Here is an 11,653-nt window from a genome sequence, read left to right as displayed (position 1 = left end):
TTGCAAAAAATTAAAAACAAATCTTCCATTATCTTTATGTCATAACTCATAAGAATATAACATGCAGGCATAAGACTACAACACAAAAGCGTATGGCCATAAGATTACAACACAGGACCATACAGTCGTAGCTCGTAGGATTACAGCACAGGATCAGACCATATTACAGGAATATGCAAGCCCATACTGCCATACAATTGCTGATTACAGTATGACATAATACAGCAAAAAAAAGAAAAAAAAAAGCGCATATGATATACCATGGAGAGCGTGGGTGTTAATTACAATATAACAAAAGGGGGGGGGGGGGGGGGGGGGGGGTCTAAGAATCGACAACAGGAAGGAGTATAGAACATTATAAATACTGAACAAAATGGTGAAGCTCACTATACTGCAATGGTGCCTCTTTGTAGGAAGACCGAACCAAGACTGCAAAACAAGTCATACATCAGCTTAAACTCTCTCTCTCTCTCTGTCTCTCTCTTCAGCCCTGCAAGGCTGCAGCACCTTGCTCACTCCAAATGGCAGAAAGGGAGAGATTCATGGAGATCAAGCAGGGGAGAGATATGAATCATATGTTCTTAGGAGCCAAATCACTAAAAAATATGATATTTACTTCATTAAAAATTGATGGTCTTTTTGAGCAAGAAGAGTACTAAGGATAATTCAACACCAAAAATGAGTTGGAGCCAAGTTCTATCCAGCATAAATCCATACAACGTAATTCCAGCTCGGTTTCTCTCAAAATATGTAACTGCCATACAGATAAAAGAGTGCAATATATAAGCTTCAATATCTATCTACGTAAGCAATCATAAATATTTCTGTTTTTAAGTAACACGAGTATAAGCTTACCAAGAGCATGTCGTTTCTGGAATGAGATCGTGCTGTAGGCATAAGCCGGGAGCAATTTGGTAGTATCGACATCATCTTCCTCAGATCCTGCATCATCGTCATCTGAATCTAAGCTCCTAGGATCAAAGAGACCTGCATTAGTATGGTTTGCTCCTGGCAATTCAGTCTCAGAAGTGACAAAGGAGTCAATCGTTGCGCAGACATGCCACTTGGCTGATAGAGCGGTGATTGCCTGTGCCTTATGCGTGATCTTTGTAGCGCTTCTCAGTATTATCATCAACCCTGCCAATAGAGTCACAGAACAGAGCTGCACCAGAAGTAGTATTAATAAATAAAGTGGTTTCAGAGCATTAACTAGTATTCAGATGATTAAAAAAGAGACATACTGCTAGTTCCCCGGCCCTGTATATGCTCATATCAGCATTAGGTTTGGTAGTCAACACCAGGAAAGTAAGCTGGCTCAGAGTGATCAATATTAAGGAAAATAAAATAAATGCACGGTAACGATGGCTTATGATCCTCAAGTGCCTCCTGATCCTCAGGTGCTCTATTAGAATAGAAGCCACATCTGAATCTACCTCAAAAACAGACGCAAAATCCTTCAGCCGCAATATCTGGAGGTAGCATATCAGACGGAAGAGGACACAGACCAGAAAAAAGACTAAGGTCCGATAAATCCATGAGATTAGCTCCAATGAGCAGGCTACAACGTCACTCAAGATGACATTACCCAAGAAGGGAATTCGGGAGGCCCCAGTAGCATACCACCAGACTTTATATGCGCATTCAGCTACAAAACATGGGATAACAAATATACACAGAATGTTCAATGATCTCTGCATAAACCAAAAAAACAAAGTTAATTCATCATTACTACTATCATTAATCAATTCACAATAGTGGAAAGTTTGTAAATAGTGAAGACCATAAGAAATTTCACTTGACTAGTTGGAAATTTTTGTTGGTCAGCTAAACATGCCACTATAGTATTCAATAATGCCATACCCAATCCAAGGCATTTAGCATGAAATGCCTGTAGTAATAGAAATAGCAACTCAAAATTTTAGGCCATCAAAGGTATGTAGATTGCTGTTTTGTTAAGATGTACTCCTTATTTGTTTTCTTATGTCAAGCATATTGGTAAACTAACAGTTGACCCTATTCCAGCTAAACTTTTTCCTCCAAAGCATATATGACAAGAGGTTTCCAAACCCTCCAAGTATCAAACTTGGATCTTCTTTGGTTTTTACTATAGGAGTGTCACCTAAGACAACCCCGACTACAGCCACTACAACGACGACAACAACAATCTTGGTCCTTCCATTATACTAAACTCCTTATTCACATAAAAATCTTCTTTGTTTTATTATGAAGAATACATCTTCTCCAAGGAGTGTAACTCACTTAAGCATTATCTTTTTATGTACTCGAATGTGTAATGTGCAAAATCCAATCTACAACAATAAAATACTCCTTAAACAATTGCCAATTGGTCCATTTTCTGACTTTCCCATAAACTCAAGAGTAATAACAATACCCACAAGGCCACAAAAAATAAACAAATTCACATCCAATTGAATCAACCATCAAACCTACAACAAGGAATCAAATGCAGCAATAAATATCACCCAGATTAAAATTAGTTAACACTCAAAACCCATCAAATTAAAAGATTAAAACACCATTAAACTTTGAACTCAACTACAAGATCACTCAATTCAATCGATCAATAAAACCCCAAAAAACCACAAAAGCTTAGCTATTTGGTCAAAGTCGCGAGAGGTCGAACTCTGATCAAATCTCGTCTACATCATTATCCTATTAAAACACCAAATTAACCCAAAAAACCAAATTCATCCATCAAATCATGCAATTCAATTATCAAACCCCACCTCAAAAATCATCAAAAATCCTAAAACATGAACAAAAATTATTCTAAAAAATTCTCCAGAATTAGAAACATACATTGAGCTGGGTAGTATAATGATGCCTAACAGAATCACTGTCATTGTAAAGCTTATCAAAGAACAAGAACCTCCTGACACCAAACTTCCTCACAAAATGAGAAAGACACAAAAACGACAGCGTTGCAATGCTTGACAATGAAAGCTGCACAACGGCGTCGTATGGTTGTCTATGCTTGTCATCACACGAAGGACATGTGAGGTAAAAATACGAAAATGCAGGGACTATGATTGCAAACACCATAAATAAAGACCATGATATGATAGTATTCAACCAATCTGATTGGTCCACGCACATCCAACGTAGATAAATTCGATAACTTTGCAATTCATCTTGTGCATGTGATAATACTCGAGTATAAGTCTTTTTTTCATTTCTGGGTATTAAATCTTCTTCCTCCATTTTTTGTGGGTTTTTTTTTTTTTTTTGGGTTTCTTGCAATTTTTATCTACTGTTTTTTGGGTTTGGTAAACAATTTATATGATGGGAAGATTGAATAAAGTTGTGATAAGTTGTGCTATTTTTTTTGTTTTGTTTTATATAGGTAGGTCTAATACTCTAATGTAACACATTAGCATGTTGTCATTTTCATCATTTAATAAAGAAATCATAATATTGTCAAACTCATTATTAATAAAAATTAAAGGTTTGTCAATCTCATCCGCAATGGATGCCACATGTTGTGTTGGAATGAGATACTTTGTGAATTGAAAGCGGAATATAGGGTCATGGGAAGCTTGTTCTTTTGAGGACGAGATCCTTTCCACGGACATGGATCATCCATTTCTTAGATAGATATATATACGGTTGTAAACCGCAAAGTATAGAAAAATGTTGAGAGTATTTTTATACTATTGTGATCGGCATAGGTGTCATAACCTGGAAGTAGAAAGTAATGCGAGATTCTAAAAATACAATAAAAAAATATCATTATTTAAACGATATAGGTGGTAAAGATGAATGTCATCCTCAAAGTATAAATCATTTAGTGGCAAATATTACTTAAATACTTTAATGCTTCTTGAAAAACATAGATGAAATTGATTGATAAGAGTTAACTAATGAAATGAACTACAAGCCGATAAGAAAGAAAAAAAATAAAAAAATTGTTTTCGAAAGTAACTATTGAAGATAAGAATTAGTTGATGTTTTCGTGAGAGATTAGTGCTTATAACCTTTTTAATTTGTTCATTTTTACATATGAGTTAATGAGTATTTTATATATATAGCATCTATTGATCATTTGGATAAGTTAAAAATACGTCGTATTCCTTATCAACTTGATTAGTAAAGTTTTTTTCATTTTTAATCTTCCTAATTCCAATAAATTTCGTAATTCATAATGTTTCTCCTTATCATTGGTCTCAAAAGGCATAACAATTAACAAATAACAAGAACGTAGCAAGGACCAAATCTAGCAACAATATTCACCTAAATCAATAATCAAGCCTCACCTAACACAATCTAACAAATGTAGACTAAAATCATACTTGTACTGTTGTTATGTTATAGTACCACTAAAGTTCAAGAATACAAGATCACCTTACACAATCCAATTTCACTCAAATTAGAAACTCCTATATATATCCGCACGAAACAAATAATTTAACGTGTTAAAAAGTTGATAATTTTATAAAATTTTAATTAATAAACTCGATCAATCAACTCACTCCAATAAAAGACGAGTAATAATAATAATGTCAAATAAAAACTCTATTTAATTTCAAGTAATAATTATAATAAAATAAAATATCGACAAGCAATCAAGCAATAATAAATAAAAGGAATTAGAAACATACGTCAAGTTGTGAAGTATAGTGACTCCTAACAGAGTTGCTCTCATGAACAAGCTTATCAAAGAACAAGAACCTCCGAACACCAAACTTCCTAACAAACTGAGACAAGCATAAAAACGATAACGTTGCGATGCTAGAGAGCGAGAGCTGCACGATACCGTCGTAAGGCCGATGGTGCTTAGCATCACAAGCTTCACAACCCAAGTAAAAATGGGAAAATGCAGGAACTATGATGGTAAAAATGATGAAAACGGTCCATGAAAGAATAATATTGTAAATACTTGATTGGTCTACGCACATGTAACGTAAATAAGAACGTACAGTACATAATTCATCGTTAGCATGAGATAAGCTACGATTATATGATTTATTTTGGTGTTTGGAAATTAAAACTTCATCTTCTGCCATTTTTTTTTTTTTTTTTGTAGGAAATAAAAATTTGATAAGTGTTTTTATATTTGATAAGTAGATTAATAAGTACAATGATTGAAAAGAAGGGAAATATAGATAGTGTGAAATTAAATCTTGGCCACTAATACGACAAATGGGACCCTTTGTTTTATTGTGGATCACAAAAGTTTTGGTGTATTTGGCAATTAGATTTTATGCTCTTATTTGGTTGTCTTTTAGTTAGTGCCGACTACTCTATAGTTTAATTAGAAATTCTAAACTACTTATAGTAATAGTTTTCGAAATTGATACTAATTAGTTGTTCCCCTATCAATAATCAAAGTTGTGTTAGTTGTCACAATATGATCCAATTACTTCACTATGTTTTGCGTATGAAAGTTTTACGATTAATTTTTAAAACAGATTTATACATAGGAATTGAATATTTTGATTTTAAAAGAACGAACTTATACATGCAAATAAGGATGTTTGTAAGCTAACCTCGATTGTTATTCTAAGGAAATCTCTTATGATACCTACGTTAGCGCTTGATGGTGAGTGTACAAGTACAAGAATAAGTAAACGTACCTTGAAATCTTAATCTTCATTTAATGACTATTTATAGGCATTTATGCCTTGGTGGATGAGAACCTTATTAGACAAAAAGGTTTAAGTTGTTAGAAAAGTCAAGTTTATTGTATGTGTTGGCTATATTAAGTTTTAAGGTAAGGTTGGTCAATACAAGGCCTAATCACATGGTTTTTGTTGTTTTATACATTTATCTTCTTCTTAGTCATCAATTTTTAAAGATGAAATAGAGTACACAGATGTAAAAAAAAAAAAAAAAAACCTATTATTTAAGGGATAAACCACTAGAATCTAAAGGTCCCTCTGTCTCAGAAAAAGACTAGTAGATAGAAAAGAAAAGAAAAATACACTAAAAGTGCGTTAAAAAAATAAATACATAAAACTAAGACTAATATTAGGAATGTGAATTGAGCATCCCATAATAATGTATGCAACAATTACACCCAAGTATAATAATATTTGAAAGTTTATCCCCTTGTCTAATGCTAGTACATTATTGTATGATGATTTCTTTCGTATGGAAATCTAATTGTTGTATCTTTAGTTTCGACCTCTTGCAAAACAATATATAATTTGGTTTTTAATTGTGAATGTAAAAGTTGTATTAGAATTTGTTTGATGAAGTAGTGTTATAATTTTTGACTAAAAGGTGTTGAAAGTTTAAAGAGTGTAAAAAGAATGAAGCAAATGTGAATTTTTTCACAATTATTTTATAAGAATGGATGTCCTTTTCTGTTAGATTTCAAGGAAAATTGGATGCGTGATGTGTATGAATTCATTTTGAGAAATGATAATAATTGTAGGAAACTTGGAAAGTACAGTTTCAATACATTCAGGCAAGCATTTTATGTGAAAGTTGAATACCATTTTCTAATTACAATCGAGTTGTGAAAAATGAGATTGAAAAAGTACGTAGCAATAATTTACAACTTACAACTAATACAAGGTAGATAATGCATGTACTACGAGTCCTGCCATTGTATTTTTCTTGCCGGATTTCACTTATCAAAACTTATGTACCTTTGTTTAGATCTAATTAGAGGTAATTAATACTATGTAAAGGAAATTATTAATACTTTCTCTTTTTTTTTTTTTAGTTGCCTAAATTTGCAAATTACGGATTTTTAGACAATTTTTGGAGATGAGTACCAATTTAAGTCTAATCTATTTTGATAACCTTAATATACCTCTCAAGTAAAATAAAATTGTTAACAATCATTTTTTAAAGTTTTGTTGTATTAATTCTCAAAAAATAATAAAATAAAATAAAAAATAATAATAATAATAATAATAATATACTTTGAAAAAAAGGGCATAGGTTTCTTTTGACGTGGCCCTACGGGCTTCTTTAGAGCGCATTGTAACTGCTTCGGGGCCTGGTTTTGGTGATTAGCAATGGCGACTTGCCACCTTATCTTTTGCTTTTGGTGGTTTGGGTGTCTATTCGGCGGGTGATGTTCGGTATTATGCTTTCCTTGCGTCGCGTCTCCAGTCTTCTGGTCTTCGGGCAACGCTTCTTCGCAATTCTAGTATTGTTGGTCCAGGACCGGCATTCGATGGTGCTCTTAGTCTTTTCAACAGGACTGTGGAGACCGACCTTATGAGTAACCCTAATGAGATCGCTGCCCCCAGACTCATGAAAAAATTGGCAGTTATATATTTCACGAAGGTCACTGCATCTGCGGATTCCACTTTCTCCTTATCTCCGAGTCAGGTTGATTTATGGAAGTCTCAACAGGGGGATCACTCTTCGGCTTGGTTGCGGACAGTCCCGATATCGAGTTTGGGTCAGACTATGAATGGTAAGACTTGCCGTAGTGTTCTTTGCTACCGGTTGGGTGTTTCTTTGTTCTCCGTTTCAACACCGTGTTCTGCTTGCTTAAGGGTTTTTGATGGGGATATTTATGAGGATCATGCAGTGTCTTGTGCTGGGATGGTGGGAATTAAACATCGGCACAACGTTGTTCGTGACACCCTTGTTGATATTTGTTTTCGGTCTGGGATTTCTGCTCGAAATGAGGTTAACGTTGGGTTGATTGGAGGGCACGATGGGGCTCTACGACCAGCAGATGTGTTGCTTTATTTCTAGGATAGAGGCCTTGATGTATGTGTTAACTTGACGGGGTCTTCACCTTTTTGACACAATTGGAGTTGTCTGACTTCATTCCTGGTCGTGTTGTGTCGGCGGCGGCTCAGCGAAAGCGGGACAAGTATGGGGTGCGTTGCAGGGCTATTGGCTATGGTTTTCTTCCTTTCTCCTTTTCTTCGTTGGGGGAATTAGAGAAGGATGTTATTGCGTTGTTGAAGCGGGTTCAAGCGTTCGCTAAGACTCAGGATATTGGTGCTCGTGCAGCTGCTCACATCTTCAGCAGGATCGGATTCTCTATAACTAGAGGGGTGGGGGCCCAGATTGTATCTCGACTCCCCACCAATTTCTTGTAAATTGATTGACTCTGTAGGTGTTTTGATATTTTATAATAATAATAATAATAATAATAATAATATACTTTGAAAAAAACTTGGTTGTGCAATTGTACTAAACTGGATTAAGGTATGGGGCCATGATTTTATAGTTGTAACTCTTGACCTGTAATAATACCCAGGCCCATTAAGTCTTATAGTGACCTTAAAAAAGGCAAGCCCAATAAGTCCAAAAAAACAAAAAGTCCACCAGACTAACTACAGAGGCCCATTATTCAGATGAATTTAGCAATGCCAATTGAATTGTAGAGCCCAAAAAAACCAAAAAGTGTCGTTATATAGCAATGATTGAGCAATATATTGATTGTTGACCTTGTGGATTTCGGCTTATTTAGGGCCCGTTTACATTTACTGAATTGAGCTGAACTGAACTGAATTGAACTGATTGGAGCTGAATTGAACTGATTGGAACTGAACTGAACTGAATATTTTATGAGAGAAGGAAATTAAGAGCTGAACTGAATTGATTGGAGCTAAAATGAACTGAACTGAAATTAAGCTAAAGTAAACAGACTCTTAGTTGCTTAAAGTGTTGAAAGATTCCACTAATCAAATTTCACCTACATTAGTTTCCCTTGCAACATTCTCTACATAAACAAATTTTTTTTTTTGAAAAAAAGTATTGAGCCTTCAAGATTCAATCCTTCATCATTTACAATTTCTACCCTAATTATTAAATTGATAGGCCTAAAAGCTTTATTTTGCGTATGAGACTTTAATATAAGAGTTTTTGGATTTGAGAGCGGATATAGATTGAAAATTAGTTATTGAGAATTCATGAATATGAAACAAATTACTTAGGGTTCGTTTGGCATTATTTTCTGTTTTAAGTTTTTTAAAAACTGAAAACTGATTTCAGTTCTTGATTCTTTGTTTTTTAAAACTGTTTCTATTCCACCAGTTTTGAGTTTGCAATTAACTCTTATACTACTTACTTCTATTAGTTATAGCTATTACTTCAATCAACTATTACCCTCTCTACATAAGCAGAATCACCATTTTCTATCCCCTCTCTTCAATCCCTCACCTCAATAAAACTCAGTCACCATTAACAATGGTGATAGTAAGAAGATTAAAAAAATGCCCATATCCGAAAATTTACAATGGCGATAGTACCAACTATAAAAAATTGCCCATGATGATGAGATTAATATTTCATACTTTATCAAGAACCAAATCTCATCACCACTTAGGCGATTTTATACAATGGCGATAGGACTAAACTTTCATGAACCCAAATACAAGAACCCAAAATAAATTGTATAAAAATTATACAAAGAACAATTATAAATTCAGAAAAATTTAAGAACAAAGACAAACAATTTTGATCAAAGAAATTCAATTTCATCAACAAAAACATAGTAAGAACAATGGGGAGAAACGTATGGTAATTACAAAGGAAATTAAGATAAAAGAGAGAAAAGGCTCTGTAATTGCTTGCTCTTAGGGTTTGAGGAAGAAAGATGAAATATTGAAGGAGATATGAGCGTGGGTTTTGATAGTGTTTAATTTTTTTAAAAACAAAACATTAAAAACTGTTTTGAGATGTTTTTAGGTTTTTTGTTTTAGTTTCTCCAAAATTAGTGTAAAGTTGTTTTTTTAAGCTATTTTACCAAACACTGTTTTGTTTTATTTTGAAAGAAAAAAACAAAAAAACCAAAAACGGCAATGATGCCAAACACACCCTCATTTATTTGTTGATTGAAATATGCTAGGATTACATAACATAAATACACTCATTAATTTTCTTCGTCTTCCTCATTAATGACATTCTAACATTAGTTTAAACGACCTTTCTTGAGACATTCAACATTATCCAGACTTTGTGCTCTAAGCAACTTGTCACATCAACCTTACACGTATCATTTTCAAAATTTTGGTTTGTCTCTCCTTTGATCTACCAATAGCTCAAGATCTTAATTTACTTTATACAGAATATCAATGAGAAGAAGAAGAAGAAGAAGAAGATAAAAAATAAAATAAAATAAAAAATTAAGAAGTACCAACTAGGCTTACATTTTTGAACTAATATTTCAATTTGTAATTATCCTTAACTCGTATTAGAGTTATTCATCATTGAATCAATATCAATAATTCAATAGTATCTATACTTCACTCATGTGTAATGTTTGAGGAGTCATATGGTGATGATGCTTCAACCTATAATTTCTTTTTCATATTCAACCAATCTATAAATTATATACCGTGTATGTAACATACCTAATTATTAAAGATATAAGAGTGATGTTAAGCATCGACAAATGAATTTAATTATACGAAGTACTATTTTATTTGTAGTCTAAGCTCTTTAATTTTTATTTTTCCATTGAGGGCCTGTTTTACTGAACTGAACTGATTAAAGCTCAATTGAACTAAACTGAACTGAATATTTTATAAGAGAAAGAAATTAGGAACTGAAGTGAACTGAATTGAACTGATTTGAGCTAAAATGAACTAAACTGAACTGAAAATAAGCTAAAAAGAACAGACCCTGAATATAATAATATACTTATATGTAAGAACGTAACAAACAAAAAATAATAAAGAAACATCCCTTATGACCTTATCTAGCCTTATCCAAGTGGGCAACTAAATCAGCATTCTCCTCAATCTAACACATAAAATAAAGTTTAGAATAAATTTTTTTAAAAGAGTAAACAAAAACTGCAAAATCATGTGATAGAAATAATCACAAAAATGAGAGGATCATGTGATGCACATTATCCATTAATGCATATGCATGAAGCATATTCTACCTACACTTTCTTCTCCATTATCCGATCCAAATCAAGTGTACTTAATTAGTTTTAAGTGGACTTAGACAAGTTAGGATTACCATTGAATTGTACAAAGCGAAAATTTTACCAACATTTTTTAAGGTAAGAAAAAGAATTATGATCAGACTTCAACTTTCAAATCTACATGTTTATATATTTTTGTTATATAAATAATGATAAATCGCACTAATTGCACCCCCAATCTTTTCGTCCGTGATAAAACTCATTCATTCCTAGTAGAGTAGTAGTCCTATCTTATCATCCAACACCTATGAATAATAACTTGTGAATAATTGAATGTATATAATATATCTAATTATTATTTAATGTATAAATGAAGTAATGTAGAGGTGGTGAGTGTGTTGGTTTTCTTCCTTTATAATTGGACATTATTTGAGAATGAGGACAAATGAGACTATAAATGATAAGACTTAATCCTAATCAAATTTATGGACCGAATTGATAAAGTTTCTACTTTAATAAGACCAAAAAAAAAAATAAATAAATAAATAAATAAAGAGGTTTCCATTTGTGTCCTCCATCTTCTCATCAACAAAGGCAGTTCTTCTATATGGTCCAATTCTGCCCAAGATCGCTTCAAGAGTGCAAGTAAGATCAAGTTTCATCAACCTTTGACTTTGAGAAATCAATTCTAAATTATATATATATGCTCATCAACTTTGGTAGACAAGTTTAACTAATATTGTATAATACTTAAATCCTACACTTGATAGTATGATGTAAGCTATTTTCTTGAAAGATAATAAAATTTAGAATCATAATTTCATGGAATTGTGACAA

The 11,653-nt window shown here is 33.0% G+C and overlaps 1 protein-coding gene across 1 annotated transcript; it reads right to left on the bottom strand.

The window, feature by feature from the left end:
• Positions 1 to 5,071, bottom strand: LOC145574962 (uncharacterized). The gene is made up of 4 exons (XM_081632865.1): positions 4,620 to 5,071; positions 1,242 to 1,691; positions 856 to 1,162; positions 1 to 754 (listed from the first exon to the last, which is right to left on the bottom strand). The coding sequence occupies exons 1-4, from the start codon at positions 5,022 to 5,024 to the stop codon at positions 621 to 623; spliced, it is 1,296 nt and encodes a 431-aa protein (XP_081488991.1). The 5' UTR covers positions 5,025 to 5,071; the 3' UTR covers positions 1 to 620.
• Positions 5,072 to 11,653: the final 6,582 nt, after the last annotated feature.

The sequence above is a fragment of the Chenopodium album genome, chromosome 13, assembly GCF_948465745.1.
Source record: "Chenopodium album chromosome 13, dcCheAlbu1.1, whole genome shotgun sequence".
NCBI classification, from domain to species: Eukaryota; Viridiplantae; Streptophyta; class Magnoliopsida; order Caryophyllales; family Amaranthaceae; genus Chenopodium; species Chenopodium album.
This window is presented reverse-complemented; position numbering and strand designations above follow the sequence as displayed.

Excerpts from the sequence above, each read along its gene's own strand:
- LOC145574962 (XM_081632865.1), bottom strand. The coding sequence starts at position 5,024 with ATGGCAGAAGATGAAGTTTTAATTTCCAAACACCAAAATAAATCATAT. Across the intron at positions 1,692-4,619 it reads ACTATACTTCACAACTTGAC|AGATCATTGAACATTCTGTG; the intron begins GTATGTTTCTAA and ends TGGTTTATGCAG. Across the intron at positions 1,163-1,241 it reads ACAGGGCCGGGGAACTAGCA|CTCTGTTCTGTGACTCTATT; the intron begins GTATGTCTCTTT and ends CTTCTGGTGCAG.